The sequence below is a fragment of the Lipotes vexillifer genome, unplaced genomic scaffold, assembly GCF_000442215.2.
Source record: "Lipotes vexillifer unplaced genomic scaffold, Lipotes_vexillifer_v1.1 scaffold73, whole genome shotgun sequence".
NCBI classification, from domain to species: Eukaryota; Metazoa; Chordata; class Mammalia; order Artiodactyla; family Lipotidae; genus Lipotes; species Lipotes vexillifer.
The window spans coordinates 489,804-514,817 of record NW_006772656.1 but is presented as its reverse complement, the minus strand read 5'-3'; the positions used below and the strand labels follow the sequence as shown (position 1 = coordinate 514,817).

Genomic DNA, 25,014 nt, shown 5'->3' with positions numbered 1-25,014 from the left:
GAGGTGATGAAAATACTGAAGAAATTAAGAAAGGCTATTGACAAAAATGCACATTACTGTAAAAAGCAACTACAAACTATAAGGAGGAACCAAGAAAAATTAGAAAATTCATTTGCTGAGACAAAAGCTGAGCTAAAGGCAATGAATAGCAGAATGAATAACGCAGGAGACAGAATAAGCAATCTGGAAGATAGAATAATGGAAATTACGCAAGCAAAACAGCAATCAGCCAAATGAAAAAAAAGGAAAGCAATATAAGAGACCTGTGGGATAATATAAAGCATGCCAACCTAGGCTTAATAGGGATTCCAGAAAGAGAAGAAAAAGAAAAGGGGATTGGAAATGTATATGAAGAAATTATGGCTGAAAACTTCCCAAACCTAAAGAAGGAAACAGATATCCTGATATAGGAAGCATGGAAGGTCCCAAACAAGATGAACCCCAACAGACCTACATCAAGACATATTATAATAAAAACGGCAAAGTTAAAGATAAAAAGAGGATTCTAAAGGCAGCAGGAGAAAACCTTAATTACAAGGGAACCCCCATAAAGCTATCAGCTGATTTCTCTACAGACACACTGTAGGCCAGAGGGAGTGGCAAAATATACTCAAAGTCTTGAAAGGGAAAAATCTGCAACCTAGAATACTCTACCCAACAATATTATCATTTAGAATAGAAAGAGAAATCAGAATGTCTCAGATAAGCAAAAGCTAAAAGAATATAGCAATGCTAAACCTATCCTAAAAGAAATATTGAAAGGCCTTCTCTAAATAGAAAAGAAACCAAAAGATATAAGAGGAAATCACAACTGGAAACTAAATTACTTAAATTAGCCAGTATCAAAAAGAAAACCTATTTGTGCAAGTGATGATAAACTCACAGAACAGCAGGAGGATAAACATAAAGATGTAAAAAAGTACTGCATCAAAATCATAAAATGTGGGACAGAAGAGTAAGAAACTACAGATTCCTTTTTTTTTTAAATGGAACGTGTTTGAGCCTATATGACTAACAGCCTAAAGCAAGCAGATATAGGAAGGGTTTAACATACTTGAAAAACAGGGTAACCACAAATCAAAACCATACTAAAGATTCACAGAAACCAAAAAAGAGAACACAAACATAAAATAAAAGGAAATCATCAAACCACAAAAAGAAAAACAAAAAGGACAAAGAAGAAACAAAAGAATCAACTGGAAAACCAGGTTTAAAATGGCAATAAATACATATGCCAATGGACTGAATGCTCCAATCAAAAGACAGAGTGGCACACTGGATAAAAAAACAAGAGCCTAGGGAATTCCCTGGTTGTCCAGTGGTTAGGACACTGCGCTCTCACTGCCAAGGGCTCAGCTCAGGTTCAGTCCCTGATGGGAGCTAAGACACCACAAGCTGCATGTCACAGCCAAAACAAAACAAAACAAAACAAAACAAAACAGGAGCCTACAATATGCTGCCTACAAGAGACTCACCTTAGGACAAAGGACACACACAGATTGAAAGTGAGGGGATGGAAAAAGATATTTCATGCAAACTGAATTGACAAGAAAGGGAGTAGCAATACTCATATCAGACAAAACAGACTTTTAAACAAAGGCTATAAAGAAAGATAAAGAAGGACACTATATAATGACAAGAGGATCAATACAAGAGGGTTTTACACTTGGCAACATATATACACCTAACATAGGAACACCCAAAAACATAAATACTAATGGACATAAAGGGAGAACGTGATGGGAATACAGTCATAGTAGGAGATTTTAACACCCCACTGACATCAATGGACAGACAATCCAGACAGAAAATCAGTAAGGAAACAGAGGTCCTAAATGACACCACAGAACAGTTGGACTGAATTGACATTTTCAGGACTTTATATCCCAAAAAACCCAGAACACACAGTCTTTTCAAGGGCACATGGACCATTCTCTAGGATTGACCACATACTGGAGCACAAAACAAGCCTCAACAAATTTAAGAGTATAGAAATTACTTCAGGCATCTTTTCTGACCACAAAGGCATGAAACTAGAAATCAACAACAGGAAAAGAAATGAGAAAGAAAAGATTAAATGGAGACTAAACAACATGCTACTAAAAAAAAAACAATGGGTCAACGAAGAAATTAAAAGGATACCTTGAGACAAACAACAATGAAAACACAACCATATAAAATCTATGGGATGCAGCAAAAGGAGTTCTAGAGGGAAGTTCACAGCAATACAGGCCTTCCTCAAGAAACAAGAAGAATCTCAAATAAACAACCTAACCCACTACCTAAAAGAATTAGAAAAAAGAAGAACAAACAAAACGTGAAGTCAGCAAATAATCAAGATCAGTGAGGAAATAAATTAAACAGAGACTAAAAAAAAGAAAAGAAAAAAAAATCACTAAAACCAAAAGATGATCCCTTGAATGGGTAAACAAAATTGACAAACCTTTGGCCAGGCTCAACAAGAAGAAAAGAGAACCCAAATAAACAAAGTAACAAATGAAAAAGGAGAAATCTCAACTGATACCACAGAAATACAAAAAGAATAAGAGAATACTATGAACAATTATATGCCAAAAAAATTGACAACCTAGAAGAAATGGACAACTTTCTACAAACATACAGCCCATGAAAACTGAATCAAGAAGAAACAGATAATGTGAACACACTGATCACTAGAAGTGAAATAGAAACTGTAATAAAAAAACTTCCTACAAACAAAAGTCCAGGACCAGTTGGCTTCACAGGTGAATTCTACCAAACATACAAAAAAGAACTTATACTGATTCTTCTCAAACTCTTCCAAAGACTGAAGAGGAGGGAACACTCCCAAAGACATTTTATGAAGCCACCATCACTCTGATACCAAAACCAGACAAAGATACCACCAAAAAGAAAATTACAGGCCAATATCTTTGATGAATATAGATGCAAAAATTCTCAACAAAACATTAGCAAACCAAATCCAACAACACATAAAAAAGATCATACACCACAATGAAGTGGGATTCATCCCAAGTTCACAAGAATGGTCCAACATATGCAAATGAAACAGTGTAATACAGCACATTAACAAAAGAAAAGTCAAAAACCACGTGATCATCTCAAAAGATGCCGAAAGAGCATCTGACAAAATTCAACATCCATTCATGATAAAAAACTCTTACCAAAGTGGGTATAGAATGAACATATCTCAACACAATAAAAGCCATTTATGACAAACCCACAGCCAATACAGTACTCAATGGTGAAAAGCTGTAAGACTTCCTGTGAAAATCTGCAACAAGACAAGGATACCCCGGGACTTGCCTGGCTGTCCAGTGGTTAAGACTCTGCGCTTCCAATGCAGGGGGCGTGGGTTCGATCACTGGTTGCGGAACGAAGATCCCACATACCACACAGCGTGGCCAAAAACATAAAAAATTTTTAAAAATTAAAAAAAAACACTCAAGGATACTCACTCTCACCACTTCTATTCAACATAGTATTGGAAGTCCTGGCCATAGGATTCAGACAAGAAAACAAAATAAAAGGTATCCAAATTGGAAGGGAAGAGGTAAAATTGTCATTATATGCAGATGACATGATACTATGCAGAGAACCCTAAGGACTCCACACAAAAACTATCAGACCTAATAAATGAATCCAGCAAAGTAGCTGGATACAAGAGTAACATTCAGAAATCAGTTACATTTCTTTACACTAACAATGAAATACCAGAAAGGAATGTAAAAAAACAGTACCTTTTAAAATTGCACCAAAAAAAAAAAAACAACCTAGGAATAAATTTGACCAAGGAGGTGAAAGACTCATACACTGAGAACTATAAAACAGTAATAAAGGAAATTATATCCCATGGTCTTGGATTGGAAGAATTAATACTGTTAAAATGACCATACTACCCAAAGCAATCTACAGATTTAATGTAATCCCTATCAAATTACCCATGACATCTTTCACAGAACTAGAACAAATAATCCAAAAATTTGTATGGAACCATAAAAGACCCAGAATTGCCAAAGTAATCCTGAGGGGGAAAAAAAAAAAAAAAGCAGGAGGCATAACTCTCCCAGACTTCAGAATACTACAAAGCTACAGTAATCAAAACAATGTGGAATTGGTACAAAAACAGACATACGGATCAATGGAACACAAGAGAGAGCCAAGAAATAAATCCACACACCTATGGCCAATTAATCTTTGACAAAGGAGGCAGGAGTATAAAATGGGAAAAAGACAGTCTCTTCAGCAAGTGGTGCTGGGCAAGTTTGACAGCTGCATGTAAATCAATGAAGTTAGGAAACACCCTCACACCATGCACAAAAATAAACTCAAAATGGTTTACAGACTTAAACATATGACACCATAAAACTCCTAGGAGAGAGCATATGCAAAACATTCTCTGACATAAATTGTACCAATGTTTTCTTAGGTCAGTCTCCCAAGGCAATAGAAATAAAAACAAAAATTAAAAAATGGGATCTAATCAAGCTTACAAGACTTTCCATAGCAAAGGAAACTATTAAAAACAAAAAACAAAACCATAAACTATGGAACAGGAGAAAATATTTGCAAATGATGTGATGCCAAAAGGGCTGAATCTCCAAAGTACACAAACAGCTCATACAATGCTACAACAAAAAAACAAACAATCCAAACGAAAAATGGGCATAAGACCTTAATAGACATTTCTCCAAAGAAGACATACAGGTGACCAGTAGGCACATGAAAATATGCTCAATGTTACTAATTATTAGAGAAATGCAAATCAAAACTTCCATTAGGTGTCACCTCACACAGGTCAGAATGGCCATCATTAAAAAGTCTACAAACAACAAATGCTGGAGAGGGTGTGAAGAAAAGGAAACCCTCCTACACTCTTGGTGGGAATGTAAGCTGGTGCAGCCACTATGGAAAACAGTATGGAGGTTCATCAGAAAACTAAAAATAGAATTACCATGTGATCCAGCAATCCCACTCCTGGGCATATATCCAGACAAAACTATAATTCAAAAGATAAGGCACCCCTATGTTCATAGCAGCACTATTCATAATAGCCAAGACATGGAAACAACCTAAATGTCCAGCAACAGATGAATGGATAAAGAAGATGTGGTAAATATATAAAATGGAATACTACTCAGCCATAAAAAAGAACAAAACAATGCCATTGGCAGCTACATGGATGCAACTAGAGATTATCATACTAAGTGAAGTACGTCAGAAAAAGAAAGACAAATACATCACTTATATGTGGAATCTAAAATATGGCACAAATGAACTTATCTACAAAACAGAAAGAGACTCACAGACACAGAGATCAGATTTGTGGTTGCCAAGGGAAGGGAGAGGGATGGATTTGGAGTCTGGGGTTGGTAGATGCAAACTATTACATTTAGAATGGATAAACAAGAAGGTCCTACTGTATAGCACAGGGAACTATATCCAGTCTCTTGGGATAAATCATAATGGAAAAGAGTATGATAAAAGAATGGATATATGTGTATAACTGAGTCACTTTGCTGTACAGCAGAGACTGGCACAATATTGTAAATCAACTATACTTCAATTAAAAAAAAAAAAAGACACTTTGCTAAGTCTGGACCTTTGTTAACTTATCAGTTTAAAAGAGGTGGGGTGGGACTTCCCTGGTGGTGCAGTGGTTGAGAGTCCGCCTGCCGATGCAAGGGACACGGGTTCGTGCCCTGGTCCGGGAAGATCCCACATGCCGTGGAGCGGCTGGGCTCGTGAGCCATGGCCACTGAGCCTGTGCGTCCGGAGCCTGTGCTCCGCAACGGGAGAGGCCACAACAGTGAGAGGCCTGTGTACCACAAAAAAATAAAAATAAAAAAATAAAAGAGGTGGGGTGAAAGACACTCGAGCAACATCTCAATCAGGTTCAAACTTAGCCTGAATCTAGGAAAAGCTATGGATCCTCTCTTTAGAAAAATATACATTCATTAAAAATTTGAAAATGATTTAGGGGATTCACAAAAAATCTTGGGTTCACAACCTTTTGTCAAAATATAATGCTAGGAGATAAATGCTAGGAGAGAAACCTGCGAAAGAACTGTCTGATATTCATGTAAGTTTAAAGTATTATAATTTCTTCTAAAAAAGTTTATAAAAGTAGAATTTCTTTATGGTTACTCAAATGCATTTTTAATGATTATTCAAATATTTGTTTTCAAAAATGCAGCCTGTATATGCAGTTCACTTTTCCACTTTTTTTTCCTTAAAAGGCTGGGAGAAATTAAGAGGTAAATTAACACAATTCTACAACCAAGAACATACTTATTATTAATATTGCAGGGAGCATAGTCACATGCCAGGAAATCACTTGCACTTATTATACTGATCACCATGAACGTGGGGTGTCAGCTGGGAGGGGGATACAAGGGAGCCTGCCAGGGTACTGGAAATACTGGACATAGGTAGTATTTTCAAGGGAATGATCTGTGTAAATATTCACTGAGCTGTACACTTAAGACTTGTGGTGGATTCCCTGGTGGTCCAGAGGTTAGGGATCCATGTTTCCACTGCAGGAGGCACAGGTTAGATTCCTGGTTGGGGAACTAAGATTCCACATGCCGGGCGGTGTGGAAAAACAAAAAAAGACTTGTGCACACTACTGTAGATATTCAGTAACTATTTTTTAAAATTTAAGCTTGAACAAACTGACATTGAGCAAGTCTATCAACTGCTCTAAGCTTCTGTTTTTAAAATCTGTAATGGATCAATAACACTTCTCAGGTTATTGTGGGAAGTGAGACAACATATAGTATTTAGTACACTGCTTCATACACAGTCAGCACTCTGTGAATGTAGGTCTAATACATTATCACTATAGATGGTGGACTGCAATTTTTATCAGTGTGAGATGTCTTTACCAGTTTAACAATAACAGTGATAAGTTATGGATATTCCCCCAGGCCAAGAGACAGACATATCCAATGTTCTTTAAACAGAGGGGTGTATGTGCATGTGCTCATTCATCCCATGGTATACATGTAACTTATGCAACTATTCCCTAAGTAAGAGAAATTCTGGTTATTTCCTTTTTTTGTCATTAAAAATAAAGCTACACTGAATATTGTAGCCTTACCTCTACACTGCTTCTTCTGATATTTTTATAGCTAAAACAGATTACCATAGAGACTCAAGTTTCAGATTTGAAAGAACCTTAAGTCTCAAATTGAATGCCTACCCAAACAAATCCGAAAATAATAGTAACAACAAAATTAGTGTTGCCATAGGCTACAAATTAGAATTACCTGAAGTAAAACCTCATAAATTCTAAATTAATATGTTAAATGAAAAGTTAGAAGCTATTCTTCCACATTTTGAAATAATCACTAGTAAGTAGTCTAAAATCTATAGTTCCTTCCAAAAGTTTGAGGAATTAAAGAGTCTGTTTAATGACAGAAAAATAATCAGAATATACTCTTACGTGAACAGATGTTAATTCCCATTTTGTTGAAATAAAATAAATATACAGACAAGGAAACACACCTAGGATGTTAACTGGTTCTCCTGAGGGGGATGTAACTGAAGTCCATTTTCAGCTTTATCTCTTGACATATTCCCCAATTTTTCTACGAAGTATGTACTATTTTTATAACAATAAAAACGTTCAATTCTTTTTAAAAATAAGAGTCCAACATGCTGTCAGTATAGGTCTCCAACAAATGAATTCCTGCATAACTAAGTACTTTTGTTTACATTGGTAAGTCACATTGGCCAGTGCCCAAACTGCTGAGAGCACCTCAAAAAAAAATCCTTTCCTCTTTCCAACTGTATATCCTACCCTCACAGCTCTATTTTCCATTCTGCCCACTCTCGCTTTCATATCACCGTAACATAGTATTCTCATTAAGTGTAGACAAGATTTGACGCAGTTTACTTTAGCCACAGACTCCACCTTGCTGGAGTCTATTATCAGCACAAACCTGCTTCGTTCCTGAGACCAAGTCCCTTGCTAGCTGGACTTCTGATTCATTCTCAAGTTCCACACTGAAACCATGTTCCTAAAAATAACTGACATCCTTTATTACCTGCTCCTCCTCTGGATTTTGTCTAAAGAAATCCTGTAATAAATCTTGTTCCACAGACCCTCTTTGTGCAAATAAGTTTCCACAAACAATTGCTTTGCTGGCTCACACTAAAATTCCTACAATTTTACAACTAAAGTTGTAAAAATTGAGAAAAAGAATCTAATTTTCAATTATTACCATTAATCTAGGCTGCAATGCCAAAATACTATTTCAGATTTTTGTGAACTCTTAAAGTGTGATGCAGCCGTACCAACCTTGGTTCAAGTACGTGAGTGTTTCATCGTGCAGCTTCACAGCTGGTGACGTTGCTGCACACATCACATACTGGAAGGGCGGGTGTTTGGTTTCGTCATCCAGTGGAAGGCTGGAATCTTCCTGCTTGAAAATTGGCAATGCCAAGACATCGCTGAAAAGCAAAAAAAAAAAAAAAATCAACACTGACCTTATTCTGGGTTTAAAACATTTAAAAACATAAAAATATTTAGGGGTAGTTTCTTTTAAAATTTAAGATCAGATATGATATGTAGAATAAAAGAACTATTAATGCTAATCTGGCTCCCCCAAAAGATAGTTTTAATAAACCATACCGCTAGTGTGAGCTGGGGCGGGGGGTGCCTATGATTAGGCAGAGCATTAAAATAAGAAATATTTAATAGTTAAGTCCAAACTACTGACAAAGAGATCAGGCTAATAATACATGTGGTACAAAAAAAAAAAGTTATGTGAAAAAAATTAGTTAAAAACTTTAAACTCATTTCTATTAAAAAATAAATAAAAGCAAGAGTACATAGCCACCTGTTTTGAAAGGTACGTCACAATGGCACCATGAAATCACAAAGAAGCATTTGATTAAATGGTATTTTACAAAACGTTCCCTGCTGGTCCTAGCTAAACGCTGAGAGAATAAAGCTTCATACTTAGTCTACAACAATGGCTTCTTCTGAGAAGCAAACAGTAGCAGTAGAAACAGCTGCTATTTTTCCCCCCAAGAATAACTTGGGTCATTGATCGGGAGGGGGATGGGGGGGTCTTCTGGGGTACTGTCTATATTCTGTTAACTTTGGTGGTTAAACACACATGGATGTGTCTGGTTTGCCTTTAAAAAAAAAAGGAGCTGAGGTATAATTTACATACCACTAAATTCACCCTTTTAAAGTGTATAATTCAGTGTTTTTTAAAATATATTCACAGAGTTGTACAGTCTTCACCACTATCTAATTCCAGAACATTTTCAGCACCTCAGAAAGAAATCTCATACCCTTAGCAGTCACTCCCTACCCCCCAACCCTGGCAACCACTGATTTGCTTTGTCTCTAGGGATTTGCCTATTCTGGATATTTAATGCAAAAAGAATCATGTGGCCTTTTGTGACTTGCTTCTTTTAGTATGTTTTCAAGTCCATTCATGTTGTAGCATGTATCAATACTTCATTCCTTTTTAAGGCTGAATGATATTCCATTGTATGAATATACCACATTCTGTTTATCCATCACTGGATGGTGGACCTTTGGCTTGTTTCCATTTTTTTGATTATGAATAATGCTGCTATGAACACTTGCATGTATTTTTGTGTAGACATGTTTAATTCCCTTAGATATATACCTAGAAGTAGAATTGTTGGGTCATATGGTAACTCTTTACCTTTTTGAGAAACTGCCAAACTGTTTTACAAAGTGACTGCACCATTTTACATTCCCACCATTAACATATGAAGGGTGGGTATTTCTTTTTTTGAGATAATTCACTGAGCTGTACATTTATATCTCGATGGTTTTTCTACGTCCATTCCTCAATAAAAGGTAAAACAGCAAAATATCCAAATGAATAACTACTATAACAACAAGAACAGCAAAGGCTTGTCTGAATTGTTTATTTCTTCTTACAAGCTGTTAACTGACTCAGATATCTGGCTACCCCATTTTAATTAAGTTCAATTTAAAAGCAAAATGTGGAAATAAATGAAATGAAAGGGAAACCCTGCATTCCCTCCTCCCACATACATTTCTATTATAGCACCAGACTGATTAGTCAGGGACTGAATTACCCACTAATTCTCTTTCTCCTTTATTTATACCTAGGAACTGTCAAAACACTCCTAAGTCAAAAGTATAACTGAGGAACACATAGTCAGGAATGGTCCCCAGCCTTCCTCCAGGACAGGGATGAAAACCTTGGAGCAGATATAAAAACTTTTTAGGAAACTTACAAATGGTACTTTAAGATTCAGAGCAGCTCTCTTTATTAAAAACAACCATAGCAGTCAAAGTGGCTCCATGGTAGATGAAAATACATACATATTCTATGTCATATATGTGTAAGCGTTTCAAGTTCTCTTCGTGAGAGAATTCCCTGGCGGTCCAGTGGTTAGGACTCCATGCTCTCACTGCTGAGGGACTGGGTTCAATCCCTGGTTGGGGAACTCAAAGCCCACAAGCGACATGGTGCAGCCAAAAAAAAAAAAGTTCTCTTGCTGAGAAAGAAATAAAAAATGAGATGAGAGCTATAACTCAGATGCATTTAGTTAATTATACTAAAAAGTGACATGGAGAATAATTTTAAGATCTTAACACTAACTGCTTGGGTTGATCATTACATACAGGTCATCAAAATAAGACATCAGACTGCATAAGAATGGCTATTTGTAAGTAAACTGTTACACATAGTAAATAAAATTTTATCTGCTTCAGACTCTGTAAGGCAACCACCATTTTATTCACTTGGTTATAGGCTACTATGCTCATGGTAGGTGCTAAAAGACTCTTGAATAAACTTAACATATAAACACATAGAGATCATTTGTTAATGAAATCCCAATTAATTTTTTACTTAATTAGAAAGAAAATGCATTCCAACCAAAGCAGCCAGAGAAAAGCCTCTTCAAACAGAATTCAGATCATTTCATTCCTTTGAACTCTTCCCATCAGCTCACTTTCGAAACCAGGGTCCCTACAAGGTCCGACAAGGCCCTACTCAGTCTGCTCTTCTTTCCTTTTCACCTACCCACCCTCCGTCTCTCTGCCTCAGCCAGCCTCCTTCCCCGCCTTTTCCAGGGCCTCTCTGCATTGGCCCCTCTTCTGCTGATGTCCTACTGGCTCATTTCATTCAAATGTCACCTTTCCAGTGACAACTGTAATCTTCCCATCTGTACTCCCAGTTTCCCCTTTCCTGCTCTACCTACAAAGCATTTCATTTTCCAACAGTATACGAGACTTAAATTTGTAACCTCCGTAAGTATATAACCACCCCCCCAAATTGGTTTCTCTTCACTGACTAAATCCAGCATCTAGCACAAAGAAGGAGCTCAAATATCTGTTTAATTGATGAATGAATTGTAGCACTGGTAATCAATTATTACTAAAATGAAAAACTAGGTCTCCAGATAATTTGTCATAATTTCTACCAGACTGAACCATAAGAAATTTCTGGTATTCACCTGATTTTGTCATCTCATATCGCAGACAGGTACGCCGCCCAGGGATCTGACAAGCAGATGAAAAGACTCAAGGCTGTGAATTATTCCAAGTAATTCTGAAATGCAAGTATCCAAAAATAACCAGGCACACAAAGACAAACACGACTTTAGGAGCAAGAACCAAGAGAAGACTGTCTGTTGGTATTCAGTTCTTTTCTGCCTTTGTTACAGAGGGTTAGAGGCCTGAAAACTACATATACAAGACTTCTTGCCAGCTGGAATCTTCCTAGATTGCTCCAAAGGGAAGAAGCACTGGTGGGAAATTAAAAGGGAGTGGGAAAGAGCAGAAGAGGCAACCATAGCTGCAGGAGAGCTCAGGGCCTCAGCAGCCATGCCTCCCGCAGACACCTCTCCTCCCTGAACCCTTCTAGCACCTTTGCAATCAAATACTTCACTAAGTCCTTCTCTGCTTGAAACATCTCAGTGTTCTCTCTTTTCCTGATTGGACATAGACCAATACCCACTGAAGACTTCAAGATGCCACAATTACTGTACCCATATGATAAAATTAAGCTTACTCTGTTGAAAGAAATAAAAGATAAGGCTGAAAGATCTGCAAGGAACAGGAAATTTCAAGGGACAGCAAACCTGCAAAGGAACAAATAGAATTTTGAGAACCGGAAGATAAAATTGCTAAAATTAAGAACTCACATTTAACAACAGCTCACACAGAAATGAAGATATATAAGGAATCTGGAATATAGGTAAAAGAAGTTATCCAGAAGGCAGCATGGAGAGCAAAATGATAGAAAATGCAGAAGAGATGTTAAGAAAGAAAAGACAAAGTGAGAAGATTTTACATTGAAGTCTCAGAAAAGAATGGGGTAGAGGCAGTATTTGAGATAAAGGCTAATAAGCGAATTCCAGAATTGATGAAATACACTAATTCACTGATTCAAGAACCCCAAATAACCAAAGAAACATAAATAATTTTAAAAACCACACCTAAATACACCAAGAAAATCTTATAAGCCAGTACAGTCATGTGGAAGTTCAATTTTCTCAGTAAAGTACCAAGTATGGAAATCGACTGAAAGTAGGCCCTAGGAGGAAGAGTTGTGGGTCTGAGATGGAGCCACCCCATCCTTACGGAGAGCTGGAAAGGAACTGGACTGGAGAGGGACTGGACAAGGGCACTGAGGTGAGACCACTGAGCAGCAAAAGGATGCACTTGAGAGCTGAGGTCATGCACTTCCAGTGAGGCCCAATCAGTGCTTTCCTAGAGCCACATTCAGCTACCTAAGAGGTGAAGAATCAGATTTAATCAGGGTTATAGTTTTATTAAAATAAAAAATAGGAGAGGGGCTTCCCTGGTGGCGCAGTGGTTGAGAGTCCGCCTGCCAATGCAGGGGACACGGGTTCATGCCCCGGTCCGGGAAGATCCCACATGCCACGGAGCAGCTAGGCCCGTGAGCCATGGCCGCTGAGCCTGCACGTCCGGAGCCTGTGCTCCGTGACGGGAAAGGCCACAACAGTGAGAGGCGCGTGTACTGAAAAAAAAAAAAAAATAGGAGGAATAAAGCAAGAGAGGGGCAAGGGAGACAAAGGTATATGCAAAAAGTAATTACAATAATTGACCAGGGCAACTTAAACTGGCTGGGGAAGAAAACAGGAGTTCAAGAGGGTAAGGAGCAGTGAACTGAGAGCAGCATCAGTGACTGCAGATCTTAATTGGTTCAGTGATGGCAGGAGGAGGGAAATCAGGTAGCAAGTGAAGGCCAGGGGGCAGCAGGTGAACTCTGACTTTGAGATTACAGGTCGGCTGCATGACTGGTACTGCCAAGGTCTAACCTATGACCATAGGATTGAGTAGCTGAGATCATGTCATTATAAGAAAGATAATCAAGGAACAGAAGTGTCAGGTTACTGGAAGTCCCATTTAAATATCTTTTGAAATCACCAAGAATTAAGACAGTAGTAGTGGGGCTTCCTTGGTAGTGCAGTGGTTGGGAATCCACCTGCCAATACAGGGGACAGGGGTTCAAGCCCTGGTCCGGGAAGATCTCACATGCCATGGAGCAACTAAGCCCGTGTGCCACAACTACTGAGCCTGCACTCTAGAGCTCACGAGCCACAGCTACTGAGCCCATGAGCCACAACTACTGAAGCCCACGTGCCTAGAGCCCGTGCTCTGCAACAAGAGAAGCCACTGCAATGAGAGGCCTGCACACTGCAACTAAGAGTAGCCCCCCGCTCGCCGCAACTAGAGAAAACCCACGCACAGCAATAAAGACCCAGTGCAGCCAAAAATAAAATAAATAAATTTTTTAAAAATCTGGAACTTCTCCTACTCCTGACAAACAAGAATCAAGTGCACAAAAGGACTGGTCCAGTGTGCCCTAAAAGATGAGATACATGTCTAGGAGAGACTGACCAAAAAGAGAAGGCACTGATCAGTATGAGTAAAAAAGATATAACTAACAATATAAAAACTAATAAGATGAGAATATTAACAACTTTATGCCAACATATTTGAAAATATGGATAAGATGAACAACTCCCTAGGAAAAAACATCAAAGCTTTCTTCAAGACATAAAAAGCAGGACTTCCCAGGTGGCTCAGTGGTTAAGAATCCACCTGCCAATGCAGGGGACACGGGTTCTATCTCTGGCCCTGGAAGATCCTACATGCCGTGAAGCAACTAAGCCCGCGTGCCACAACTACTGACCCTGTGCTCTAGAGCCCACATGCCACAACTACTGAGCCCGCGTGCCACAGCTACTGAAGCCCACGTGCCTAGACCCCGTGCTCTGCAACAAGAGAAGCCACCACAATGAGAAGCCCGCGCACTGCAATGAAGAGTATCTCCCGCTCACCGCAACTAGAGAAAGCCAGCGTGCAGCAATGCAGACCCAAAGCAGCCCAAGAAAAAAACACATAAAAGCTTTAAAAAATAATCCTACAGAGACTGATATTGTGGTTAATATTCCCCCAGAGTAAACTTTCACAGGGGAGTTCTAGCGAACTTTCAATGGCAGCTCCTACACAAACCCTTCAACGGAACAGAAGCAGAGGAAATACTTTCTAATTCATTTTATGAAGACTTAGGTAATTTTGAAATCAAAACTAGGTACAAGCAAAACTAGAAAAGAAAATGAAAAGTTCATTTCAGCTATAAATATAGATGCAAAACTCCTAAATTGAGTATTAACAAGTCGAATCCAAGAGATAATGACAAACCATGACAAAACATGATCTAGTTGGGTATTCCCCAGGAACACAAGGACAGAATCCACAATCTGGAAACAGAACACCACATTTAGAACATGATGGGCACTGGATTTATAACAGAATGGCAATATAAAGAGTTAAGAAGTAAACAGTCTTTTCAGTTATATTATGTAAACTGCATATTCATACAAGGATAACTGCAATTAACTGGCCTCCTCTCATACACCAAAAACAGAAGAAGAAAAAAACAAAACTCTAGAGAGATTGTAAACTTATTTGGAATATGTAAATAATAAATCTTCAGAGAAGACTATAAGAACATGTTTATACCCTCAGAGCAGGGAAAGACTAACTATAAATGAAAAGGCTGGTCAATCTGACCATATCCAAATCAAGAACTTCTGTTCAAAAGCCAACATAAAGGGAATGGAAAGGCAAGCCAAGGAGTAGAAGAAAGTATCTGTGACATATATGCATAATCAAAGGCTAGTATCCAGAATATATAAAAAACTACAAGAAGATAAAGAAAACAAAAGAACTGAATGAAAACAAAGGTACTGCCTTCAAAACTTGGGAGAGAGGGACTTCCCTGGTGGCACAGTGGTTAAGAATCCGCCTGCCAATGGAGGGGACACAGGTACAATCCCTGGTCCGGGAGGATCCCACATGCTGTAGAGCAACTAAGCCTGTGCGCCACAACTACTGAGCCTGCGCTATAGAGCCTGCGTGCCACAACTACGGATGCCTGTGTGCCTAGAGCCCATGCCACACAACAAGAGAAGCCACCACAATAAGAAGCCCATGCACTGCAACAAAGAGTAGCCCTCACTCGTCACAATTAGAGAAAGCCCGTGCGCAGCAATGAAGACCCAACGCAGCCAAAAAAACAAAGAAGCAAAAAACCCCACAAAACCTTGGGAGAGAGACTTACAGATAAATATGTAGCCGTAAATGCATCTATTAGAAAACACACACCAAAAACCAAGGACAAAGCACCTAACTAAAGAAGGTGGAAAATAACAAGCGTAATCAAGACAAGAAGGAAGACCACAAAAATAAAAGAGAAAATGCAATAAAGGAGAAAAACAAAACTAAAATTTGATTTCTTACAAAATACTAGATATAGACAAACCTCTGCAATAGGTCACGGAAGAAGGAAAAGACACAAGCAATACATGGAGTGAAAGAAAGAGAGTAATCACAAACATCATGGAGATCAGTTAAAAAATAAATCTGGAAAAAAATTCCCACAGCTGGGAAAGACAGATAAATTGTATATTTCCTATGCCCATTAAATAAATTACACAGGCAGTCAAACATCTACACATGCAAAGAAAAACAAACAAACCATTAAAATCACCAAATGCCGTATTCCAGGTGAGCTTTACAAAACCTTGAAGAAACAGTTAAGTCCCACCTCACACAAAAATGTTTAGCTCAGGGCTTCCCTGGTGGCGCAGTGGTTGAGAATCTGCCTGCCGATGCAGGGGACGCGGGTTCATGCCGGTCCGGGAGGATCCCACGTGCCGCAGAGTGGCTGGGCCCGTGAGCCATGGCCGCTGGGCCTGCGCGTCCCGAGCCTGTGCTCCGCAACGGGAGAAGCCACAGCACTGAGAGGCCCATGTACCGCAAAAAAAAAAAAAAAAAAAAAAAAGTTTAGGTCATAAAGAGAAAGCTCTCCTGCTCACTTGAAGCTGATACAGCCTTAATGATTTTTTAAAAGTACAGGAGAACCAAAAAAAAGAAAAGAAAAGAAAAGAAAATTGAGGACCAATCTCAGCTATAAACAGAGACAACCTATTTATGAAATTTTGGAAGCATTCTCTAATCAGTAAGAAGACTGAAGATTCAAGTTCTTAGTGCTTCTAAACAACACTGCAGTGAAGGCTAGACCACACGCTAAGGCAAGAAAATGAAATGTAAACATTACACAAGAAGTGGGACTTCCCTGGTGGTCCAGTGGTTAAGAATCCATCTTGCAACGCAGGGGATGCTGGTTCGATCCCTGGCCAGGGAACTAAGATCCTACATGCCACAGTGCAACTAAGCCCGTTCACTGCAATTACTAAGCCCACATGCCGCAACTATAGAGCCCACATACCACAGCTAGAGAGAAGCCCGCTCACTGCAAAGAGCCCGTGCACCACAACTAAGATCCGACGCAGCCAAAAGCTAAATGTTAAAAAAAAAAAAGATTACACAGGAAGAAATAAGTCTATAATTATTTAAAGATACCAACTAGGAAATGTGAGATCCTACAAATTATTAGAACTAATAAGTTCAGCAAGGTCCTGAAGAGAAGAAAAAGAGAATAAAAAAACTACAACAAGAAAAAAATAATGCATATATATATATATATATATATATATATATATATATATATGTAGCATTCCCAACTGATTTTTCTCCTATCCAGAAAGATTATTTTCTTCTACTTTGAGAAGACTTCTCAGTTATTCATTGGTGGGCAGCCAAAGGGTGCAATGGGAAGAAGTGGAGGTCAGATCCCAACTCTGGAGCTTCAAATCTCAGCTCTGCCCTTTGTTGAGTGACACCGGGACTCTCTGAACTCTAGTCTGTTTTTAATTTAATAGAAAATATTTTAAGTATCCAAACTCTAGGCACACATTAGACCAGAGATCCTCGAAGTGTGGTCCGTGGAATCCTGGGGAACCTGAGATTTTCAGGGGTTCAGGAGGTCAAACCTATTCTCAGAATAACACTGAACCATTATTTGCCTTTCTCACTCAGTTGGCATTTGCACAAAACCGATGGTCGTTAAAACTGCAGGTGCCTTGGCATGAATCAAGGCAGTGGCACCAAGCTACACTAGCAGTCATTGTATAAAAAGTATTAATTTTATTAAATATTGGTCCTTGGGTAGGTATAAGGTATTTCTGCTGCACATCTAAGTGCAATGGTTGTCTCACGGAAAAGTTTTTTATGAAATTATGATGTGTGAGCTGATCTAGCAGCTTCTCTTACAGAATATCATTTTTACTTGAAATAAATATTGACAAACTATGATTATTCATACCTGAGTATCTGACAGAAATTTCCTCAAAAATGAATAAAGCGAGCCTATCATTTCAAGGAAAACAACTGTGATAGCATTTGTTACCAATGATAAAATCTGCACCCTCCACCATGTACTTTCTCTGATGGGACAGTGGTGATACTAAGGAATATGATTTTTTGATACTGCATAGAGAAAAATGTCAACATTTAGAAGATCTGCATAACTCAAGAAATCATTATTTTCCAAATGACCAATGCATGCATATTTATTACTCAGGGTAAGAGACCCAATCAAAGTTCAAAACAGATAAATCGATTCTAATGTAACAGTACAAAAAGTACATTGATACAGTTTCAGAGTCCACATTGTAACTTTAAGAAACTACCACTTTTCAAGTGCTAGTATATTATCAGACGACTTTCCAAAATGATCTGAAAGGGCTATTAAAATAATCTCCCCTTTTCCAAACACATATCTATGTGAGGCTGGATTTTCTTCACATATGTCAACCAAAACAATGTATTCCGATAGCAGACAAGAGAATCCATCTGCTTTTCTACACCAAATATTAAAGAAGTTTGCTTAGAGGAAAACATAGGCAGAACACTCAATGACAAATCACAGCAAGATCCTTTTTGACCCACCTCCTAGAGAAATGGAAAAAAAAAAAAATCGGACCTAATGAAACTTAAAAGCTTTTGCACAGCAAAGGAAACCATACACAAGACGAAACGACAACCCTCAGAATGGGAGAAAATATTTGCAAATGAAGCAACTGACAAAGGATGTATCTCCAAAACTTACAAGCAGTTTATGCAGCTCAACATTAAAAAAAAACCAACAACCCAATCCAAAAATGGGCAGAAGACATAAACAGACATTTCTCCAAAGAAGATAATACAGATTGCCAACAAACACATGAAAGCATGCTCAACATCAATCATTAGAGAAATGCAAATCAAAACTACCATGAGGAATCACCTCACACCAGTCAGAATGGCCATCATCAAAAAATCTACAAACAATAAATGTTGGAGGGGGTGCGGAGAAAAGGGAACACTCTTGCACTGTTGGTGGGAATGTAAATTGATACAGCCACTACGGAGAACAGTATGGAGGTTCCTTAAAAAAACTAAAAACAGAACTACCATACAACCCAGCAATCCCACTACTGGGCATATACCCTGAGAAAACCATAATTCAAAAAGAGTCATGTACCACAATGTTCATTGCAGCTCTATTTACAATAGCCAGGACATGGAAGCAACCTAAGTGTCCATCGACAGATGAATGGATAAAGAAGATGTGGCACATGTATACAATGGAATATTACTCAGCCATAAAAAGAAACGAAATTGAGTTATGTGTAGTGAGGTGGATGGACCCAGAGCCTGTCATACAGAGTGAAGTAAGTCAGAAAGAGAAAAACAAATACCGTATGCTAACACATATATATGGAATCTAAAAAAAAAATGGTTATGAAGAGCCTAGGGGCAGGATGGGAATAAAGATGCAGACCTACTAGAGAATGGACTTGAGGACACAGGGAGGGGGAAGGGTAAGCTGGGACAAAGTGAGAGAGTGGCATGGACATATATATATACTACCAAATATAAAACAGATAGCTAGTTGGAAGCAGCAGCATAGCACAGGGTGATCAGCTCGGTGCTTTGTGACCACCTAGAGGGGTGGGATAGGGAGGGTGGGAGACAGGGAGATGCAAGAGGGAAGAGATATGGGGATATATGTGTATGTATAGCTGATTCACTTTGTTATAAAGCAGAAACTAACACACCATTTTAAAGCAATTATACTCCAATAAAGATGTTAAAAAAAAAAAGAAATTTGCAAGTGTAAGACAATACCACTCTTCTCACAAAGTGTTTTGTTTCCGAAAAAAGTTTTTTAATAAAATATATTTGTGGTAATATATAATGGTTTGTAATTGTTATTTCAAATAAATTAATAAAATTTAAAAGTTCTTGCTTATGAAGAGACTACAAAGGACACAGCATACCATTCTATTCAGGTAGACTGAGACAAAGTAATCTATAAATGAATGACATCAACAGTGGTCCTACTCTACTCAAAGTCGTTCTGCTGGGACTTCCCTGGAGGTCCAGTGGTTAAGACTCTGCACTTCCAATGCAGGGGGCATGGGTTCAATCCTTGGTCGGGGAACTAGGATCCCACATGCTGCACAGCATAGCCAAAAAATTAAAATAAAATAAAAATGAGCCTTTAAAAAAAATCATTCTGCTAAAATGACAGAGATCCTTTAAAAGCTAAATAGCATTCACAGGTATTCTATTGTTGCTTCCAAAAAATTTTTATGTGTTTAAAAACAACGGTTCTGACCATTACATAGCAGAAGTGTCGGTGTCATAAAAGAGAAGGAAAGACTAAGGAATTGTTGTTGAAGGAGGTAAAGACTAAATGCAATATGGGATCCTAGATTGGAACCTGGACTAGAAAAAGGGCAATAGAGGAAAAAAACCTATGAAATTCAAATGAATTTTGCCCTTTAGGTAACAGTTCTGCACCAAGGCAGTTTTGAAGACTGTATTCTGGTTATGGAAGTAGAAGCTGGGTAAAGGGTATATGTCAACTATCTACACAATCCTTTTAACTTGTAAACATAAACTCCTAACTCATAAACTCAGAAAGTTTAAAACAAAAAGAATCTACTACCAAGGTTCAACACAGAAGAATTTCACAACCATGTATCAGATATGTCCCAAAGCAAGCAAAATAAATATTACAGAACTTCTTTTAAATTCAGTCACAGAACTTACAGCAAAATAAGATGAACCATCAGACGGTATTTCCACCAAAAGTAAATGTTCAAGTTGTCCTAGCAAACTATTAAGTGTCACTCTGATGAAACATATCACATTTATGAGACCGTATCAATAAACTACCAAGTTTCAAACAGCCCTGATTGAAGGGCATAAACTGTACTGAATCTTACTTAGTGCGGGGAAAGAACACCTGATTTTAAGAATTGAACACAATAAAATCTATGGACAAACAATAGGAGGTACATAAATTAGATGAGTGAGTTCTTAGTCTACATAAAAATTATTTTTTGAATATAAGGTTTCAATACTCAGCAAATGTTTTTCCAAGGCAATCAAAGTATATTATTAGAATCTATCCTTTACAGCAGGGGTCAGCAAGCTACAGCCCAAAGGCCAAACCCAGCTGGCCTGTTTTTGTACAATCAGGACCTAAGAATGGTTTTAAAGGGTTGTAAACAAACAAAACAGAGTGACAGAGACCCTCTGGCCTACGAAGCCGTAAATATTTGCTATCTGGCCTTTTATAGAAAAGATTTGCCAATCCCTGCTTTAAGGTAATAACAAATATGGATATTATACTCTGAAGTATCTTTTTTTTATCAACAATTTATTAAATTCTTTCAAGATTAAACCCAGAAAAAGTTTTTAAAATTTGAAATGAGAAATTTTATAGAAATTATTGCCAATTCTGGAAGCAGTCTCAGGTACCACCCTAATAAATTGTTCAAATTTCACTGATCCTGAAAATTTTCTATACTTCCAAGAAATGTCACCTACTCAAGGACATTCTGCTTTAGCATGAGACCCAAAGAAAATTATAAGCTATTAATAGCTACATAATAAACCATATCCTTTGTAATCTTTTACTAACTTAACACTGATCAAAGTTAAAATTTTCCCATTACCTCAAAGGGTCTATAAACTGACATTTTAATCTTTCAGTCAATATAGGAAATCTGTCTTCACCCCAAACCAGTTTTGATTTAGCAAATTATTTGTAAACTATGAATGTACCTCTCACTTAAGAATATGTGAAGTATACCTTTTGTTTCAAAACAGATGTATACCATAGTGAAGTTTAAGAGGGCTCAGACCAATGCCCTTTGTAAAGTAATAATATTTTAAGTTTTTATGCATAAAGAATTCACATTACTTTTATTTTTCAAATTACTCGTTAAATCCTGAAAGTTAACTTATTATAGATTATACATTTCATGTGAACACTTAAGATGGAAATAAAATTACCAGGTGGCCCAAAAGACCCTCCTAGGAGAGTTTTAATGAGTTTTACTTTTTCAAGTCCTTTGGTTATCTGCTCCTTACTTCACAAAACATGAATGACCCAGATTTCAAGTTACAATGGGTTTCGGCCTTCATTCAGTGAGGGGAAACTCAGTCCTCACTTGGAATGGTGGTGCCACTGACAATCGCTTTAACAACTACAAACTTTGGTTTACACACTTACAAGAAAAGGATTGGTCTATTAGCTTTCTAGGGTCTCTTCAACCATCTCTAGACTCCTGATATTGTAACTAAGATTTTAAAAAACATTTCTGACCTGCCTCATTTCAAACAGAATCTGCAGCAGCCTATGCCTCACATACAAATGGGGTACCAGAGTACACACAGAAGAACACAGACAATGAGAACCAGAGTGTAGAAAAAAAAAAAGGGAAGCAAAGATTTTACCAGAAATTAGCCTCATCATATCCCAGTACTACCAGCCTACATCATTTAATGCAAATATATATTTCTAAATTGTCAGACTACTGAGAGAAACCACGTTTCTTTCATACTATCTTCCTTCAAAGCTGAAGAAATCATTTCCTAAAGAAGTCTTTAGAAATACCTCTTGGTTTAAGCCATACAAAAAGCAAATACAGTAAGCATACTTCAATTTGGGGTTTTTTTTTTTTTTTGGCCGCACTGCGTGGCAGGTGGGATCTAGTTCCCCTACCACTCCGCAGTGGAAGCGCAGTCTTAACCACTGGACCTCCAGGGAAGTCCCTCAAGCATACTTCACTTTGAAAGAAAAATAGAAAGCTGCCTCCAGAGCAAATTTTTATCAAGGAGTCACTTTTCCAATAATTTCAAATTTAGCGCCTAAAGTTTATTTCTTGAATTTGAGAGAACAAATGAAATAGACAAGAAACATGAGCCTTACTTCCCTGGAGCTCGGGAATGTCCCGCTTCCCCGATGCCTGAGGAAAGGCCATTGCCCTTGCAGAGAGGAGGCTGGGCACTCCCCAACTCCAGGGCCGGGCGTGGGAAGCGTAAGGGCCATCAAAGGAGGACTGCAACAGCCTAAAGCCTTCTTCAGACCTTCTTCAGATCGAGGCAATCCTGGAGTTTTCCTAAATTTGTATTTGAAATAATGGGCCTTGAACTTGCAAGAAGCAAGTACTCTCCTGGCTCCTCTTGAGGACCCAATTAAGTACAAAAAACTAAATAAGCTCCTTAAAAATGGTATTTGCATTCAAAGATACTAGAAAATTCAGATTAAATGACACATACCATATAACCAATAACCAAAAACAATCAATGGAAAAAGTCCCCATGGAAAGTGTTGTAAAAAGACACAGAATTACAAAGATGTCAGAAAGTACCTTTAAGGACAAGGTAATGAAAAGGTTTAATATCAAGATTTTCCTTCTAGACCATAAACAAAAGTTCACTAGTTGGCTGAATCACTGAAACACACAGAACTCAAGAAAAAAAAGTAAAAGCTCAAAATAACCCTCAGTAAGCAAAGCTCTCAGCAGCAAACCTTCACTTAACCATAATTGAGAAGAAACACTGAATCTGCCTCACCTGCCCTCTTCTGCCTTCACTGCAAGTCCAGGGTCTCAAGGAGCAGCATGGCCCTTGAGGCCCACACATGTTTTCACTGTGAATCAGTGCCTCTTGTACTGCCGACTGGGGTGACCTTATGACTTTCAGTAGCTCAATTTCCTCAACACTAAGACAGTTGTTCTAGAAAATAAGCCACCTCATCCAGAGCCCTCAAGTTGCACAGCTGCAGAGAGAGGAAGTGCCAAGTTCAGGCAGACCAGCACAGACCCAATCAGGGTCAGAGACCGGCGACCTGAAGCTTTCATCCATGTGCTTCCACACCCTAAGAAACATCTCCACTTTTCAGCTCAGAGTTTCTGTTTAAGATTTAAAAGCCAAATTATTTCAGGGAGCAGCCCCTACCATCCAAGGCCTGCTCTGACCCAGAAGTCGTTCTTCTTCAGGACTTTAATGCTCCCTGTCCTCCCCCAGAGCTGCAGTGAGAGGTATGAAAGCTACTGGGAAACTGGACAGCTCGTCAAAGACATCAGTCATTACTTTAAAGACTCTCTTCGCAAAATCTCATTTAATTCGCATTAACGAAAAATTGCCAAACCACTGAATTTTACACTTTAATCGGGTGAACGTATACTAAGTAAACTATATTTCCATAAAACTGCTAAAAAAATAAAAATACAGAGCTGCCAAACTGATAGGAAAAACCCAGTGTTCTTCAGGATAAAGGCGAGAGACTAAGCTCAGATCTGTTTCAACCTATCAAAATTAAAACAAAATGAATGGCTGCTTTAGTCTCAGACAGCTGAGACTAAACAAACTCTTGTTTGTGGTGCAATCAGTGCATCTTAAAGCCTTCTTCAAAAGGAAACAGCCTCAGAGGGTAGTCCCCCCAGTGAAAAACTTCACTTTGAGACAATTAAAAAAGCCAAGTTAATGTGCTTTCCCCCCCTGTGGCTACTTTCACTTATGATAATTACTATTGGAATATCAAGTGATTAAAATTTGCAACCAATAAAGACTACAATGTAGAACAAAGTAGGAACTAATGCCAAAACCCTGGAGAGTGTTCTCCCAACACGAGACCTAGCATTTCGTACACAGTATTCCAGCTCTAAGTGACTTGTAAATCACTTGCAAGGCAAGGAAGTCCCTTCCCCCAACTCAAGCCATCCTAACAGCGGGGCGTATTTTACAGCAAAAATGCAGCCCTCAGGGGGCGATCCCCGGGCCAAAGCTTGCTGGGCCGCCCTCCGTCGCCGGCCCCCGCCGTGGTCAGAGGCCCGCGGGGCTCCATGGCGCGGTCAGAGGCCCAGGGTCGTGCAGGCCTTTCCCAAGGAGACAGAGGCTTCCGCCAGCCCGCCCGCCCGCCCGCCCGCGCCCGAGCACTGGTACCTCATGCTGTAGGCGCCGGCGCCCAGCTCCTGCCCGATGCCCGAGAGGCTGGCGTCGAAGTCGTGCACCAGCCCGGACTCGATCACCTCGTCCATCTTGAGCACCCAGGCCATCTTCCGGCTTCGCCGCCGCCCGGCGCGCAGCGCGGCCTCCGCGAGCGGGGCGAAGAGGCCGGAGCTCCACGGGCGCGTCCTGGGGGAGGGCGCGGGTGAAGCCTCCGGCGGCGCGGCGAGTGGTCACCAGCGGCAGCCCGGGCGGCGGCCGGGATGAGAACAGCCAGGGCCCCGCGGGCAGGGCACGGCGAACCCGGCGAGCAG

At 39.1% G+C, this 25,014-nt stretch overlaps 1 protein-coding gene across 2 annotated transcripts in view; it reads right to left on the bottom strand.

Annotated features, from left to right (window-relative positions):
- UBP1 (upstream binding protein 1) overlaps positions 1-24,810 on the bottom strand; it is a 67,579-nt gene extending 42,769 nt beyond the window's left edge. For both annotated transcript variants that reach the window (XM_007447691.1, XM_007447692.1), the window contains exons 1-2: positions 24,698-24,810; positions 8,306-8,457 (exon numbers count right to left, since the gene is read on the bottom strand). In XM_007447691.1, coding sequence (XP_007447753.1) covers positions 8,306-8,457; positions 24,698-24,810 — 265 coding nt within the window. The remainder of the gene's footprint in view (positions 1-8,305; positions 8,458-24,697) is intronic.
- Between the last annotated feature and the right edge of the window lie 204 nt (positions 24,811-25,014).